Here is a 17,662-nt window from a genome sequence, read left to right as displayed (position 1 = left end):
GAAGAAATATTTAAAGGAATAATCATTTATGAATATGTAACAAACTAGAATAAGTATTTAGAAGGATAACCGTTTGTTAATATGTAGCAAACTAATATAAGTATTTAAAGGAATAATAATTTATAAATATATAACAAACTAATATAATAGAAGAAGTATTTAAAGCAATAATCATTTATGAATATGTAACAAGCTAGAATAAGTATTTAGAGGGATAACTATTTAGATGTAACAAACTAATATAATAGAAGTATTTAGAGGAGTAATCATTTATGAATTTATAACAAACTAATATAGTAGAAGTATTTAGAGGGATAATCGTTTATGAATATGTAAGAAACTAATATAATAGAAGTATTTAGAGGGTTAACCATTTATGAATATGTAATAAGCTACTATAATAGAAGTATTTAAAGGGACAATCCTTTTGAATACGTAACAAACTAATATAATAGAAGTATTTAATGGAATAACCGTTTATGAGTATATAACAAACTAATATAACAGAAGTATTTAAAGGGATAATCATTATGAATATATAACAAGCTAATATAATAAAGAAGTATTTAGAGGCATAATTGTTATGAACATAAAACAAGCTAATATAATAGAAGTATTTAGAGGGATAACCATTTATGAATATATAACAAGCTAATATAACAGAAGGAATATTTAAAGGGACACTAGTTTTGAATATGTAACAAACTAATAGAAGTATTTAAAGGGTATCCCGGAAGTGTGTTTTTAGCTAAATCCCAACACGCACTCAGCCATAACAACCTTCGCCTTATTATCTTTGTCTCCTCGTCTCCTTTATTAAACTTTTCCCGTGTTTTTCAGGCGGGGAACGGGTTAAATTCGGTGATTTTCGGCGGCGCCCCGTGGCAACAACCGGAAGCGACGGCGCCGTCGCCATGGCAGCGGCCGGAAGCGGCGGCGGCGCGGACCGGAAGTGACGGCCGGCAGCCGCGGCGGCCATGTCGGCGGGCGGCGGAGCGCAGCGGGACGCGGGGGCCGCGGGCGGGTGAGGCGCGGCCGCGGCGGCTCGGGCGGTCCCGCCGCCCCTCAGAGCAGCGTCTCACCTTCCTCCTCTCTTTTCCAGGCGCCGCAGCAAGTGGGATCAGCCCGGCCCTGCTCCGAGTTTCCTCCTCCCCGCTACCGCGCCGCTGCCCGGGCGGCCGTTCCCCGGTGGGGGCGGCGATGGCGGCGCCGCCGTGGCCGGGTCCGAGAGCTCCGCGGCGCCCTCGGGAGCGCTGGATGCGGCCGCGGCGGTGGCGGCGAAGATTAACGCGATGCTGATGGCCAAAGGGAAGCTGAAGCCGGCGCCCAGCACGGCGGACAAGGTGGGTGGGTGGGAGCGGATTCAGGGAATTGGCTGCGAAAAAAAGCACTTAAAAATATTTTTAAAACCATTAGGTGGCTGTGAGGTCAGTCCGCTGTAAGATTTTACCAAAGCCACCTGTAGGGAAGTGAAAAACTTAATTTTTTTTTCCTCAGAACCATGGAATATTTAAATATTTATAATATTTAATATTGTAAAAGAGCCACGAGGGTTTTTCCTCAAGTGTTTTCCAGAGAGCGAAATGAGAACTCCAAAAAGGCAGAAGTGGTTTCGGTCCTAGAAGGAATCTAAGGAGAATTTGGGACAATTTATCACTATTTTATTTTATTTAAGGAGAATTTGGGACAATTCTCCACTTTTTTTTTTAATTTGAGTAAATCTCATGGAAAAATGAGCACTCGAGTGGCACAGTGTGAAAAAAAGGAAATAAAACACCAGAAAAACTCACTCTTGTTGTTTTTTCTTTTTAATTTCTACGAGTTTGGATGGAAATTGAGGCCCTCAAAAATGGAAAGGGGGAGAATCCATATGATTTACTCACAGATTAAAAAAAAAGTGGCGATTTGTCCCAAATTCTCCTTAAATGAAAAAAAAAATAGTGATAAATTGTCCCAAATTCTCCTTAAATTCCTTTTTTGTCACTGCTTGGAGTGAAACCACCCCTGCAGCCTTTTTGGAGTGCTCATTTTGAAACCAAAATAGTGATAAATTGTCATAAATTCTCTTTAAATTCCTTTTCTGTCACTTTTGGGGCTGAAACCACTCCTTTAGCATTTTGGAGTGCTCATGTTGCCACAGGATTTACTCAGAATTTAAAAAAAAGTGGGGAATTGTCCCAAATTCTCCTTAAATAAAAATAAAATAGTAAGAAATTGTCCCAGATTCTCTTTAAATTGCTTTTCTGCCACTTCTGGGGCTGAAACCACCCCTGCAGCCTTTTTAGAGTGCTCATTTTGAAAATAAAATAGTGATAAATTGTCCCAAATTCTCCTTAAATTGCTTTTCTGTCAATTTAGGGGCTGAAACACGTTCAGCGATGGCATTTCCAGAGTAATTAACTCTGACGACCTTTCAGGTTGTGAGGGAATGGAAATTAAGGAGCTGCAAGTTAATGAATATATTTTTATTTTTTAAGTCAGAACAGTGCCCTGTGCTGGAGCCTCTGTGTAGCTGCCTTGTGGCTCTCCTGCACGTGATGTTTTTCAGTGTTAATCCTGGAAATTTCTCTTTTTTTTACAGAGTCTTTTTTTGACTTTTATGTCCCCCAAATTAATTCCAGGATATTTAGAAGGTTTAGTTCAGCTAACTCTGTGCATTGCAAAAATCTTTGTGCTAACTCTTCCGCTGTATTTTCTGAATCTTTGACTGTGTTTTTTTTATTTCTTAGCCTGACCCAAAATATTTTACCCCTGTCTTAAAGATGAGTGTAGTGTGGATGAGTTCAGATCTTGGACAGAAATTCTAAATTCATTCTAAATTAATGAAGCATGAACTACACATTTCATTTTCTGTCAGAGCTGCCAGCTGAAGTGTGAAATATTAAAATTCTACAATTCAGTTTTACATCACGTACAGAGGAGAAACATTAATTATTTTATCAATATGTGGTGAAAATAAATCCAGATTGTTTATTTGGGCTGTGAGGAGGCAAATCAAGAATATTCCAATGTGCTTTTCATAATCTCTGAGGATTTTACCTTCAATAAATGAAAGGGGTGAACAAGAATGTCCCATTTTGACACAAAATAACTCACAGAAGCAGGCTGGATGGAAAAGGAAAGAAAAAAGCTAAAAGAATCAACTTTATTTTTTGATTCTCCTGTATATATATGTAGGAGAGTCAGAAAAAATATATATTACAAATATATAAATACGTATGTTATAATATATAAAAAATATATAAAATCTATATAAAATATATGTATATTATATATATATTATAGTAAAAATGACAGTGTCTTGGAGGAGAAATCACCACCTCTCAAACCAACAGCCCATCAATTCTCTCCACTTACAATGAAAAATATTTTAAAAATCATTATTTTATTATTATTTTGTAATTATTTCAAACAGTGTGAGAAAACTCATTTGACATACGTAAACATCAGAAGGCGTAGGAACTTCTAGGAGGAATTTAAAATAAAACAGGGTGACATAAGAAGGATGTTCACCCTCCCAATTTGTTTTCCTGCTTTCACCCACGTTGCAATTGCTTTTTTTGAAGCTGCAGGCTCTGGGGAAAGGTCCAGCCACGAGTAAAAGCAAAGATGACCTCGTGGTGGCAGAGGTGGAGATCAACGACGTCCCCCTGACCTGCAGGAACCTGCTGACCAGGGGCCAGACCCAGGATGAGGTACGTCCCCCTGGCCTTCCACAACCCACTACAGTTTCTCCTTTTTTTAGTCCTTTATTTTCTTCTTTTTTTCTCCTTTTTTTCTCCTTTTTTTCTCCTTTTTTTTCTCCTTTTTTTTCTCCTTTTTTTAGTCCTTTATTTTCTTCTTTTTTTCTCCTTTTTTTTCTCCTTTTTTTTCTCCTTTTTTTTCTCCTTTTTTTTCCCCCTTTTTTTCCCCCTTTTTTTCCCCTTTTTTTTCCCCTTTTTTTTCTCTTTTTTTTCCCCTTTTTTTTCTCCTTTTTTTCTCTCCCGTTTTTTCCTCTTCTTTTTTTTCCTCTTCTTTTTTTTCCTCTTCTTTTTTTCCTCTTCTTTTTTTCCTCTTCTTTTTTTCCTCTTCTTTTTTTCCTCTTCTTTTTTTCCTCTTCTTTTTTTTCCTCTTCTTTTTTTCCTCTCCCCTTCCTCTCCCCTTCCTCTCCCCTTCCTCTCCCCTTCCTCTCCCCTTCCTCTCCCCTTCCTCTCCCCTTCCTCTCTCCTCACTGGCATACCTTACACAACCCTCTACACCTTTCTCTTTTTTGTCTCTGAGGAGATGAGGTGAAAAGAACTTGCAGGGGACTCTCTTCAGGGGTTGTTCCTTTCTGGAAAATTTGTGTTTTCTAAAGGTGTTTGCTGGTTTGTTCAGTAACTTGTTGTATTGATGCCTCAGGTTTTAGTTTTTATATTTTTCATATAAAAAATAGTGGTTCTGTGCTGATTTAGTGTGTGGGTCTGGGCTCCATATTAGGGGATGCTGAGCTCTCTGCACAGAGCAGAGACAAAACAATTCCTTCTCCAGCTGGGCACCAAGGACAAATGATCCAAATCTCAGCCCAAGAGCCCAAACACCGTGGGCTGGAGAGAGAAAAACAAGCAGGATGGGGCTTAATAACCTAAAGCTGTAATTATAGAATTAACTCCAATATGCAAATGGAGCAGAACTTCTAAAAGTGACAGACCCCATGACCAGTTGTCCATTTTTGTGACCATTTTGGTTCATCTTGGGTGTAGCCCTGGCAGGGCTCTTGTGCTGCCCAAGGTGGATCTGTTTTAGGATTTATTTCTGCTAATAAATCCCTGCTTTACAATTAACTCTGTCCAGCCTGCGTTCTAAATCAGCCTTCACAAGGCATCAGTATTGACTTCAGAGCCAGCATCAGTCTCTTAGCACTTTGTTAATGATTTCTGGGGTTTTTTACAGCAACTTATTGAAATTTATTTATTTAAATAAATAAATTTATTTACATTTTGGCCTAGAGGGTGTGCCCTGTTTGCTGTTGGCAGGTGTGTCACTGGACTTTGTCCATTTTTTGCAGATCAGTCGTCTGAGTGGAGCAGCTGTCTCCACTCGAGGGAGGTTCATGACTGCAGAAGAGAAAGCCAAAGTGGGACCTGGGTTTGTATTTCTTTTTTTTTTTTTTGGAAGATTCTGTTTCTTTCCTCCTGAGGTGACAAAGTGCTGGGGTTCCTTTTGGTTGGTTCTTTAATAAATTTGCCATTCGGGTGCTCCTAGCTGCTTTATTTCAGCTGAAATAACCACCCCAGCCATCACCCTGGCACATCCCACTGTGCTCAACTTCTCCCCACAGAACACTGCAACTTCCCAAACCCAAATTTCTTGCTGCTTTTCATTAGTGACCCATTTATGTGAGCAAGCTAATTAAATTGTTCAGTGGTGTAAGTTCTCTGAGTCACCATCAACTCCTGAATCACATTTTCAGTGCAGAGCTTTCCTGCCTGAGCACTATGATACTCAAGGAATTTGTATTGTTATCTGGAGGGCATTTCAGATTTTTATGTAAGACTTTATGTGTGTAATGACTGTAATGTAATTAGATTGAATACATTATAATTGTGATGTCTGTGGGTTTAATTGAATATTTGACTTTTTTTCCCCCAGAGATCGTCCTTTGTATCTTCATGTTCAGGGTCAGACACGGGAGTTGGTTGACAGTGAGTACAAAATATACTGCTTTTTCTCTCTTTTTTGTGATAAAGGCTTGGATTTGAGTTATAAACACCTTGGTGGTGATAACAGACTGCATTCAAACATTGATGCTGAGATCTCTGCTCTGAAATCCCTGAGGTGCCACGTACTGCATTCATCAGGAAATTAAAAATCTGGATAGACTACAAGGAAGGTGGGGGGGGGTGGGACACCCAGGGGACACCAGAGACACTCAGGGACACCTGAGGACACCCAGGGGGACCCAGGGACACCAGGGACACTCAGGGACAGCCAGAAACACCCAGGGACACCTGAGGACACCCAGGGGGACCCAGGGACACCAGGGACACTCAGGGACAGCCAGAAACACCCAGGGACACCTGAGGACACCCAGGGGGACCCAGGGACACCAGGGACACTCAGGGACAGCCAGAAAGACCCAGGGGCAGCCAGGGAGACCCAGGGACACCTGAGGACACCCAGGGACACCTAGGGATACCTGAGGACACCCAGGGACATCGGGGACACCCAGGGACATTGAGGGCTGAGGCCCCTCTCAGCTGGGGCTCCTCTCCAGGCTGAGCAGCCCCAGCTCCCTCAGCCTTTCCTGGGCAGGGACCCTCCAGGCCCTTCAGGGTCTTTGTGCCCCTCCAGGAGCTCCCTGACCTGCTGGGAATGCTCTTCTTCACCCACCCCAGGACCCCAGTGGCTGCCAAGGCTCAGGGACAGCTTGGTGACACCCCTCAGGTCCTCCCTCAGCCTGTGCTGGTGCCTGGGGTTGTTCCTCCCTGTCCTTGCCTTAAAACATTGGCCCAAGTTTTATCAGGGTGGAAATGGAGGAGAAATTCTGATACTTTACTGAATAGCTGGAAGGGATCCATAGGGATCACCCAGTCCAACCCCCAGCCCTGCACTGACACCCCAAAATCCCACCCTGTGCATCCCTGGGAGCATTGTCCAACCTCTCCTGGAGCTCTGGCAGCCTCAGGGCTGTGCCCAGAACCTTTTCCTTATCCTTATCCAGCCCAAACCTCCCTGCCACAGCTCCAGGATCCCTGGAGATCCTTTGTGATCCCCTTTGTGATTCCAACCCTGGGCCCCACTGGAAGCTGCGATCCTCTCACAGAATATGGAAAACAACCCTGTCCTGTCACAGTTTGGTTACTCTGGGCTGCTGAATCAGAATGGATATGAACTAATAATAAGAATGAATAAGAATAAGAATGGATTTCACGTTTTCTCAACCAGGAGCTGTTAACAGAATCAAAGAGATCATTACCAATGGAGTGGTGAAAGCAGCCACGGGCTCCAGCCCCACGTTCAACGGAGCCACAGTCACTGTCTATCACCAGCCAGCCCCTATCACTCAGATAACTCCAGCTGTTGGCCAAAAACCTCCATTCCAGTCAGGGGTGAGTGATCCACTGATGTGCATTTCATTCAGTATCGCTGCTTACAGAATTTGATTTTTGCAAAGCAGACGTGTGTGGGTCTCAGATTCAGTCAAAGAAAGAAACTGAGAGTTTCTAGCCAGGCAAAAAGCCTGGGAAAGAATGTAAATAATTCTTGATCTCTCTTGTTTTTCACATTGTTTATAGTTAAGTTCTGTCACTGTGTGTCAAGCACTCTGCACTAATGCTGTGGGTTGTTTTCACTTCAGGATGAATGGATTTGGTCCTTACGAAGCTCTGTATAAAAGAGCAGTGTATTTTGAATAAATTGGAGTTTTACTCTCAGCAGCCTTCTGAGTCAGGGTCTAGTCATTCCCATCCTGCCTCGACAGTGACAGACATGTCATGTGCTGTTTATTAAAAAAATAACAAAATCACAACGCAAAAGATGGAAAAACACCCCAAAAAAATCACCCCCACCTTGTGTTGTGTTGTGAAATCTGGAGGACTAACAAAACTGAGTCTGGAGAGTGAGACTCTGGTGACAGTGACCTCCAAAAAGCAAAAGGATGGAGAGAGCAGTCCTACTTGCAGAAAAGCACAGGACTCACTGTGCCACCTGACACTGAACCCTTCTGCCTGCGAGATGTGAAATTAGAAATATTGAAGCTTTTGCTGTTCATTCACAGATGCATTATGTCCAGGACAAGTTGTTTGTTGGGCTGGAACATGCTGTTCCCACCTTTAACGTGAAGGAGAAGGTGGAAGGGCCTGGCTGCTCCTACTTGCAGCACATTCAGATTGAAACTGGTGCCAAAGTCTTTCTTCGAGGGAAAGGCTCAGGTTGCATAGAGCCAGCATCAGGCAGAGAGGCCTTTGAGCCCATGTACATCTACATCAGGTATGGGGGAGTTCCAAAAAATATCCCTTTAAAACCCATTTAAAAAAAAATCCCATTAAAAATCCATTTTAAAAAATCCCATTAAAAAATCATTTAAAAAAAATCCCATTAAAAATCCATTTAAAGAAAAAATCCCATTAAAAAATCAATTTAAAAAAATCCTATAAAATCTATTTTTAAAAAATCCCATAAAATCTATTAAAAAAAATCTCATCAAATCTATTTTTAAAAATCCCATTGGCTGGTCAAGGAATGTGTCTTAACCTTTAATCACTGTGGGGAATTCTTAATTTGGACTGATTTAATGCAAATGAAATAAGTTTTTGAAGCTGGTTTGACTTTAGAGGTTTCTCTAAAGTGATAAGGGTGTAACCATGTGGTGGGGGGGCAAAGGAGCTCCCAAATTTGACAGAAAATTTTGTTCTTATGAGGTTTTTTTGTGTATTTTTTCAGTCACCCAAAGCCAGAAGGTTTGGCAGCTGCTAAAAAGCTGTGTGAGAACCTCTTGCAAACAGTGAGTAATTTAAAAATATGAGATTTCAGAGCTTTTTGTAGCTTTAGGATGTGCGTTAAGGAATTTTTAATGCTTTCAGCAAAGCTGTTCATGTGTCTGTTCCTCATAGGTTTCTCTTTCCAAGGGTTGCTGTCTAATTCTTGTTCAGAGAATAAAAATTTCTCAGGAAAGAGCTGAGAAAGTCTTGAAGTCTTTCACTTAATATAATACTAAGATAATGGTCTACAAAATCTGTTTCGAAAAATATTTGGAAGTGTTTGTAGTCTCTCAGGCTCTATAGTAATTAATTTGCCACTCTCTTTCCTATGAGAGAGATGTAAATTATTTAAAATTATTTTTATTAAATTATTATTGTATTAATTGTTACTATAATTATTAAAATGATTGTTTAAACTGTTCCCATAATTTACACAAATCTGCCACAGAGGCCAGCAGGATCAGGGGGATGTTTATTGAGGTTTTGGTGGGTGGATTGTTATGTTTGGGTTATTGCTGTCCTTGTGCACAGTGTGTCCTCTAACCAACATTCTCTCACATGGTCACAAGGAATTGCATAAATGTTAATATTTTTATTTTTAGCCTCTAATCTTTGAAATTCTTTGTAGGTTCACGCCGAGTACTCCCGATTTGTGAACCAGATAACCACTGCAGTTCCCTTGGCAGGTAAATACCAGCTTGGAGAATAAAGCCTCTTTTCCAGTTGTAATTAAACTGATTATTTTGGTGACCGTGGCAGAACTAATGTCAGAATCTGAGGTATTGGTGATTCTGAGATTGTAGAAAGTCTCTGTCTTTCTGCCCCGCTGCCAAAAAAGTCATAATTTGTCTGTGCTGGTTTTCAAGGTTGTTCATTCTTATACATACAATAATATATGTATATATATATTCTTATATGTATAAGTATAAACTTATCTATAACATATTCTGCTGCAGGTCTGTCCTGCAGGGCTCTGCCCTCAGTGGGATGTTACAAACATTAAATACCACAAACTCCCTGTGCTATATTTACAATAACGTGCCAAAATCTGTCACCTACATTGAACAGTGTGTCCCCAGCCTAAACCCAGTTCCCAGTTTCTGGAATATAATGTTACAAACATTATATAATGTTACAAACATTATATACCAAAAACTACTGTGTGCTATATTTACAATAACGTGCCAATGTAACACCCCTCAGTGGGATGTTACAAACATTAAATACCACAAACTGCCTGTGCTATATTTACAATAAGGTGCCAATGTAACACCCTTCAGTGGGATGTTGAAATGGGTCCCTTTCATGGGGAGGGGTCCCAAAATGAGGAAGTCAATGAAGTCTTCCTCATTCTGACCTTTCGACCTTTTCAATGCCAATATGACAAATGAACTCTTGGTAGAACTCCCATTCCTTGTCTTCAGTTGGTTTCAGAACAGAGGAAGCCCACAATTGTATTCAGTTCCTAAAATCAGTTTGTCAGTTTGTGTTCTTCATTATAATTTCTTGATTATATTCTTCATTATAAATATATGTGTGCTATATTTACAATAATGTGCCAATGTAGCATCCCTCAGTGGGATGTTACAAACATTAAATACCAGAAACTCCCTGGGCTGGATTTACAAGAACGTGCCAATATCTGTCACCTACGTTGGACAGTGTGTCCCCAGCCTGAACCAACAGAAAAATGCCAACACCACAGTGAGACATGGAGGGCATGAAGGAGGAGAAAAAGGACAAGGCACACCCAATTTCCTCCATCTTGTCCCCTTTGGACCCCTCATCTAGAATCCTAAAATTTTACTTTTGCACCCGTGCCACACTTAATTATTACTTAAATCAAACACTCAGAGCTGGTAATTGATCCTGTAAGATTGAAAACTCTTTTCCATGGACAGAGATCACAGCCAGTGTCTCTGGGGGCTCTGTCCAGGGGGGTCTCAGACCCCTGCCAGAGGGCAGCCCTGGATTCCCACAAACTAAAATATCCTTTTTTCCTTCTTTCCAGGCTTCACCCAACCAGCCACAATCAACAGCGTCCCTTCCCAGCCCTCCTACTACCCCTCCAACGGGTACCAGTCTGGTTACCCTGTGGTTCCCCCTCCCCAGCAGCCTGTCCAGCCTCCCTACGGGGTGCCGGGCATGGTCGCCCCTGCCGTGCCCCTGGCTCCCGGAGTCCTGCCAGCGCTGCCCACGGCCGTGCCACCCGTGCCCACGCAGTACCCCATACCTCAGGTCCAGCCTCCAGCCAGCACTGGCCAGGTACCGCCCGGGGCCGCTCTCTGCAGAAGACTCTTGGGGTTCTCGTTTAGTGCTTTATTTTTGCCTTTTTGGTGGGTTTTTTTGGTTGGTTTGTTTGTTTGGGTTTTTTTGGGGGGGGGAGGATGTTTGGGTTTTTTAGTATTATTTAGCTGATCCTTCTTTCTAAGAAACTAAATTGTGTTGGCAGCTTCCTATTACATATTTCCTGTTGTGTTTTTCCCTCTTCTGTTTTACCTCTTCTGTTTTCCCTCTTCTGTTTTCCCTCTTCTGTCTTTCCCTCTTCTGTCTTTCCCTCTTCTGTCTTTCCCTCTTCTGTCTTTCCCTCTTCTGTCTTTCCCTCTTCTGTCTTTCGCTCTTCTGTCTTTCCCTCTTCTGTCTTTCCCTCTTCTGTCTTTCCCTCTTCTGTCTTTCCCTCTTCTGTCTTTCCCTCTTCTGTTTTCCCTCTTCTGTCTTTCCCTCTTCTGTCTTTCCCTCTTCTGTCTTTCCCTCTTCTGTCTTTCCCTCTTCTATCCTTCCTGTTCTATCCTTCTTGTTTTTCCTATTCTATATTCATATTCTATCCTTCCTATTCTATATTGATGCTATAAACTATGTAAACATATATAAAACTATATAAACATACAAACTTCCTGTTCTATCCTTCCTGTTCCCCCTATTCTATATTCATATTCTATCCTTCCTGTTCTATATTGATACTATAAACTATGTAAACATATATAAAACTATATAAACATACAAACTTCCTGTTCTATCCTTCCTGTTCCCCCTATTCTATATTCATATTCTATCCTTCCTGTTCTATATTCATATTATAAACTACACCTGTCCTCTTAACAGCAAGGACATTTTAAGGGGTGAGAGCTCATTGTAGGTGAATTAGTTTAAATTACAACTGGGGATTAGTTGGAGGTGTGAGCATTCTCTAAATTAAATCCTTGTTTTACCTCTGTGGTAAAACAAAAATATTTTTCTCTAAGTTATAGAGAAGCTGTCTGTGTGTTCCTTCCTTCTAAGCAACTAAATTGTGTTGGCAGCTTCCTATTACATTTTTCCTGTTCTGTTTTTCCTGTTCTATCCTTCCTGTTCTATCCTTCCTGTTCTTCCTATTCTATATTCATATTTTATCCTTCCTATTCTATATTTGTATTACAAACTATATAAGCATATATAAAACTATATAAACATATTATCAACTTCCTGTTCTATCCTTCCTGTTCTATATTCATATTCTATTCTTCATGTTCTATATTCATATCCTATCCTTCATGTTCTATATTCATATTCTATCCTTCATGTTCTATATTCATATTCTATCCTTCCTGTTTTATATTCATATTCTATCCTTCATGTTCTATATTCATATTATAAACTACACCTGTCCTCTTTGGCAAAACAAAAATTTTCCTTTTAAGTTATAGAGAAGCTGTCTGTGCGTTCTGCTTCTTTGTATGCATCGAATGAATATTTTACATGCATATTACCAATTTTTTTTGTGTTTTCTCTCCACCTTGATCCCAGCAGAGTCCTCTGAGCGCTCCTTTCCTCCCTGCTGCCCCAGTCAAAACCAGCATGCCAACTGGCAGCCAGCCCCAGGTCCAGCCCCATGCCCAGGGCCAGAAGAGACGTTTCACCGAGGAGCTGCCTGATGAGAGAGAGTCAGGACTGCTGGGATACCAGGTGGAATAAAATCAGCAATTTCCCTTCCCTCACCCAGGCAGAGAGGGGTTGGTCAGAGGTTGTTTTTGTGGTGTTGTCAGCGCAGGTTGTTGGAGCAGCTGTGCAGGGCTGTCCCAAAGCACAGGGCTCACACGTTGGTGTCTCTGAGTGGATGCACTGCTCTAAAACTCTGCCTTGAACTCATTCCAGCTTCTTTCCACCCCTCAGCCCTTCCCAAAGCACGAGTGGTGCATCCAGGTCACAGACATGACAAGAGCGTGGGACTTAAAGGCAGATTATCTGGGAGTTTGTTGGAATTTTTGGGGTCTTCAGGTGGGCTTTTTGAGGGAGGGAAATGTAATAACTTCTAGTTTTTCCCATTTACCTTGCAGGTTGCACTTGAGAGGATTTCAAGAAGCCTAGTTTAAAAGCTTATTTGTTTAGGTAGCTAAGATGATTTTAAGAGAAAGAATTTTTAGATAGTTAGGTGATTTTAAGAAAAATAATTTTTAGATACTTAGGTGATTTTAAGGAAAATAATTTTGAGTTCTTCCAATTTGCATATGAGCAAAGGGGAGTGTCTGTAAATGTTTCTGTGATGCTACACCCCTGCCACAGGCAAAGCCCTTAATAAAAGCTTTGCCTGGAGGCAATAAGGAGCTGCCTGTGTGTTCGAGCTAATTTTAGAATCTCGAGCAGATCCCTGTGGCATGAGGTCTGTTCAGTGCTCAGAATTATCTGGCTGAGGAGGCAATAGGTGATCCAGGAAGGGAGCAGCTCTCTTTATTGTCCTGAATGCTGACAAGGTGGAGTAGGTGCTGAGGAGTTTCCCAGAGTGGTGCTCAGGCGTGTTTCCCACCACGCTGCCCTCAGGAATTTGAGGAGAGAGCGTTTTGTGTAGCAGTGGTGATTTAGAGATTCCTTCTGCTAGTTGGCTCTGAAAAGGTTGGGTTTCCTAACAGTATCATTAAGGAGCTGTAGCTTTTGTTGTAGTTGTAGATTTGCTAATGCCGTGTGTTTTTCTGCTCATAGCATGGACCCATTCATATGACTAATTTAGGTACAGGCTTCTCCAGTCAGAGTGAAATCGAGGGAGCGGCGTCGAAGGCAGCAAGTTCCTCAGGAAAGGAGAGAGAGAGGGACAGGTGAGTGAGGAGTCGTGCTTCTGATGCAAAGCTTATTGCAGAGATGTGTTTCATGTTTTCTGAGGCTCGGGAGTTGTTTGGTTGTGAGCGGGGTTTTTATTTTGTGTTTTGGGTTGGGATGCAAAGATTGCATTTTGATGCTGCATTTCCACTCTCAGCTGAGTCTTTGTGTGGGTCTGGTATTTTGTCACACATTTCATTGTACTGGCACCAGCACAGACCCTCAAGTCACCACTTGGTACTAATTTCATCTTGGACATTGAGCTGTGGTGGTAACTCCTTGGATATGGCCATGCTTACCCTTCTAATCCATCCATCCATCCATGGAATCCTCGCATCCATCCATGGAATCCTTGCATCCATGGAATCCATCCATCCATCATCCATTCATCCATCATCCATCCATCCATGGAATCCATCCATCCATGGAATCCATCTATCATCCATCCATCATAAATCCATCATCCATCCATCCATCCATCATCCATCCATCCATCATCCATCCATCTATGGAATCTATCCATCCATCATCCATCCATCATTCATCATCCATCATTCATCATCCATCCATCATAAATCCATCCATCATCCATCCATCCATCCATCATCCATCCATCCATCCATCATCCATCCATCCATGGAATTCATCCATCCATGGAATCCATCATCCATTCTCCATCCATCATCCATCCATCCATGGAATCCATCCATCATCCATCCATCCATCCATCCCTGTCCCATTTGGAAGTAAGAATTCTGGGAGAGCTCCAGGTAGAACCCATCACCCATTCCTGTCACAGTCACTGGATGAATCAGGGAATTTAAAATCCAACTCCTCACGCCAAGCTCTGAGTTAGGAATTGTGTTTTTATTCCTTTTGGCTCTTAGCTTGGTTTAAAAAAAGAACAAAAAATCTTGTTTTGAACAGGCAGTTGATGCCTCCGCCAGCTTTTCCTGTCACTGGAATGAAATCGGAATCGGAAGAAAGAAAAGGTGCGGGGTCTTTACCAGGCAACCATGGTGAGTGCAATGGGTCAAATGCCCTTGCAAGTCCAGTTTCCTTTCCCAAACCCCTTTCTAAGTCCATTTTCCTCTCCCAAATGCTGCTGGTTTTAACAAGTGGGGTTTTTTTGGCTGTTCTGTGTCAAAGTGCAAAGCAGGTGACACTGCACTGCTCTAAAATCACTCGAAAATCACTCGAAAATCACTGGTGCTTGCTGTGGTTATACACACAGGTTGCTTCTCCAAGCTTTAATAAATATCTGTGAAATCAGAGGAGTTTGATTAAAGTGAGGGACTAAAAACAGGGAGATTTAACCCGTCAGGCAGCACAGAATGTGGTTGTGCTGTGGCTTTGCATTGTGAGCAGCTGCCTCAGAGGCACTGAGGAACGTGGGGGGAATTCTGAATTCTGCTCGGGTGGGGATTTACACACATTTCTGAGAGCAGACAACACAAGTGCTGTCAGGATTTCTGTCAGGATTTCATCTTTTCTGTCACTCAGCAAGGGTTTGAACTCGGTCAGACTTGCAGCTGTTGAAATCTGCAGGCTTTCAGCTCTGCAGGGACATCACCCAGCCTGGTTAACCTTAGCTCTTCTGCAGTCTTGCTCTCCTGTTAGCTTCCTTTTGAACAAAATTTCTACTTTTTCTTTACATGTTGATCTCTTTAACGGGTGAAATTGCCCTCACTGAGAGCCATTTGCTAACTTTACCTTTTCTGTGTGTTTCTTTCTTGTTTCTCTGTTCTCTTACATGGTTCTGATGGATCACATGGCTGTTGCTGGTGCTGTTTCCTGTGGCCTTCGACCTTGGATGACCATTGGCCTTGTGACCTCAAAATGGTGTCCAACTAACAATTTACAATTAACATCTTTTTTTATTATTATTAACTCGTTTTTGGGGCATTTTATCTCTTTTTTTTTTGTTTTGTTCGTTTTGTTTTTATTTTTTTCCTTCTCGGGGGGGCTGGGGCGGGGCTTGTTTTGTTTTCCCCTCCTAGATCATCAAGCCAAGAAGATGAAAACTGCAGAGAAGGGCTTTGGATTAGTGGCCTATGCTGGAGATTCATCAGATGAAGAGGAGGAGCACGGTGGCCATAAAAACGCAAGTACTTTTTCACAGGGCTGGAGTTTGGGGTACCAGTACCCATCCTCACAACAGCGAGCTAAACAACAGATGCCTTTCTGGATGGCACCCTAAAAAAAAACAAACTGCACAAGAGTTTTCATTCATCTGGTTTTTTCCCCCCTCTAGCAATAATGCATGTGTATTCCACAATGGACTTGGCAAAGACGTGTTGTTTTTACATTTGCAGAAGCCAATTTCCCCTTGGAAGGGCTCCATTGTTTTTTAAATCCTCATTTTGGCAGTGTGGTTGTTAATTTTAAAAAGGAGTATTTGGAATAGCATCCTGACTGGGCTAATCCCTTGTGCAAGGGAGAAGTGCTGTAAAGAGGAACCAGGGAAGCCTCTTGGGCCGTATTTTTCATTTCTCCCAGATAACTGAAAGGGAAGAGTCAGTGACACTGACTTCACTCTGCATTTGCATTTTTGGAGTGCTTCTGCTGTCAGCCCCAGTGATCTACTGGTGACTCAGCCTCAATTTTGGACTTTCACCAGAGGGAAGGAACACCCAACCAGCAGCCGCGAAAAACTTGAGCATCACATTTGGAAAAGCCTCGTTTTTATTTCAAACATCTGTCACTCCGCTTGGTTTTATTTTGAGACGTGATTTCACCAATCCCACGAGTTCTCGTTCTAGCCAGGTGTTGGGGCGGGGGGATGCTCAGGTTTTTGGATAGGTCCACGTCGCTCCAGGTGGACTTGGCACTACAGCCCTAGAGCTGAATTATTTCCAGTCACCCCAGGACTCAAACCAACCCAGCAGCAATTCCTTTTCCAGAGGCTCGCCCCCATCTCTTCCCTCATTCACTGGATTCCACCAGAGCCAGAAGGTTCCACGGTGGTTTCCCAAAAGGCAGCAGCTCCTGCCTCACGTGCAGAAGAATTTTGAGTATGAAAATGAATTTTTGGGTTGTTTCTGCGCTGTTTTGGACACAAACTGCACCGGGGGGTGGGCTGGTGCAGACAGAACTCTTGAACAGAGCAGGGGCTGCTCCAAGGGGGCTGCTCCAAGGCACGGGGCAGTTTTTGGGACATGTTTTGAGGAGGGATGGCTCGCCTGTACAAACCTCAGCTTTCCGACGCGTTGTAAATAATTAGAACCGTACTTTGGTTATAAATAAATGTATAAATATTCTGCTCCCTGCCGCTGCTTTGAGGTTGGAGTGGGGTTTGGAGGAGGGAGACGCTGGGCTGGGAGAGCCCCGGGGCGGGGAGGGGATCCGGGCTCGGGGTGCCCCAGGATCGGGGGAGCCCCGGGGGGCCCGGGCTGGGGGTCGGTGTTGGGGGGTCCCTGGGGATTGGGGACGGGGAAGGAGTCGCAGGCTGGAACGGGAGCGGGACGGGAGTCGAGGGGGTGCGGGGCCGGAGGGTGTCCCGGTGTGTCCCGGTGTGTCCCGTCCTGTCCCTGCCATGTCCCGGTGTATCCCGTTGTTTCCCCGTCCTGTTCTGTGCTGTCCCCGCTGTGTCCCGGTGTATCCCCGTGCTGTCCCGGTTCTGTCCTGGTGTATCCCCACCATGTTCCAGTTGTGTCCCGGTTCTGTCCCGTCCCGATGTGTCCCCGCCGTGTCCCGGTTCTGTCCCGTCGTGCGCTGTCCCCACCGGGCTGCCGTCGCTCCCGCCATGTCCCGGTTGTGTCCCAGTTGTGTCCTGCGCTGTCCCGTTCTGTCCCGGTTCCGTCCCGCGCTGTCCCGGTTCTGTCCCGCGCTGTCCCGGTTCTGTCCCGGTTCCGTCCCACGCTGTCCCGTTCTGTCCCGGTTCCGTCCCGCGCTGTCCCGATTTTGTCCCACGCTCTGTCCCGTTCCATCCCGCGCTGTCCCGGTTCTGTCCTGTGCCGTCCCGCTCTGTCCCGGTTGTGTCCCGTGCCATCCCGCGCTGTCCCGTCCCGTCCCGCGCCGTCCCGCGCTGTCCCGGTTGTGTCCCGGTTCTGTCCCGCTCTGTCCCGTCCCGCGCTGTCCCGGTTGTGTCCCGGTTCTGTCCCGCTCTGTCCCGTCCCGCGCTGTCCCGGTTCGTCCCGCGCTGTCCCGCGCTG

The 17,662-nt window shown here is 43.6% G+C and overlaps 1 protein-coding gene and 1 non-coding gene across 5 annotated transcripts; both read left to right on the top strand.

Annotated features, from left to right (window-relative positions):
* The first annotated feature begins 964 nt into the window (after positions 1 to 964).
* On the top strand, positions 965 to 16,771 carry KHDC4 (KH domain containing 4, pre-mRNA splicing factor). Of its 4 annotated transcripts, none has more exons than XR_013341324.1 (14): positions 965 to 1,024; positions 1,103 to 1,343; positions 3,567 to 3,695; positions 5,027 to 5,106; positions 5,611 to 5,663; positions 6,907 to 7,070; positions 7,739 to 7,950; positions 8,404 to 8,464; positions 9,070 to 9,127; positions 10,453 to 10,706; positions 12,225 to 12,383; positions 13,423 to 13,507; positions 14,436 to 14,527; positions 15,509 to 15,538. XR_013341324.1 is itself a non-coding variant. In XM_077789404.1 (14 exons), exons 1-14 carry the CDS (start codon positions 978 to 980, stop codon positions 15,706 to 15,708), a joined length of 1,857 nt encoding a protein of 618 aa, XP_077645530.1. In that variant the 5' UTR covers positions 965 to 977; the 3' UTR covers positions 15,709 to 16,771. The 4 variants fall into 4 exon arrangements, 3 of the variants coding, with proteins under 3 accessions (XP_077645530.1, XP_021387834.1, XP_021387833.1); XM_077789404.1 differs by having other exon boundaries at positions 3,573 to 3,695; positions 13,395 to 13,507; positions 15,509 to 16,771; XM_021532159.3 differs by having other exon boundaries at positions 12,228 to 12,383; positions 13,395 to 13,507; positions 15,509 to 16,771.
* Positions 7,549 to 7,677, top strand: LOC116184489 (small Cajal body-specific RNA 4). The gene has a single exon (XR_004149245.1).
* Positions 16,772 to 17,662: the final 891 nt, after the last annotated feature.

The sequence above is a fragment of the Lonchura striata genome, chromosome 33 (assembly GCF_046129695.1).
Source record: "Lonchura striata isolate bLonStr1 chromosome 33, bLonStr1.mat, whole genome shotgun sequence".
NCBI classification, from domain to species: Eukaryota; Metazoa; Chordata; class Aves; order Passeriformes; family Estrildidae; genus Lonchura; species Lonchura striata.
The sequence above is the reverse complement of the archived record's forward strand: the minus strand, read 5'-3'. Positions and strand labels throughout refer to the sequence as shown.

Excerpts from the sequence above, each read along its gene's own strand:
- KHDC4 (XM_021532158.3), top strand. The coding sequence starts at position 978 with ATGTCGGCGGGCGGCGGAGCGCAGCGGGACGCGGGGGCCGCGGGCGG. Across the intron at positions 9,128-10,452 it reads CACTGCAGTTCCCTTGGCAG|GCTTCACCCAACCAGCCACA; the intron begins GTAAATACCAGC and ends CCTTCTTTCCAG. Across the intron at positions 10,707-12,224 it reads CTCCAGCCAGCACTGGCCAG|CAGAGTCCTCTGAGCGCTCC; the intron begins GTACCGCCCGGG and ends CCTTGATCCCAG.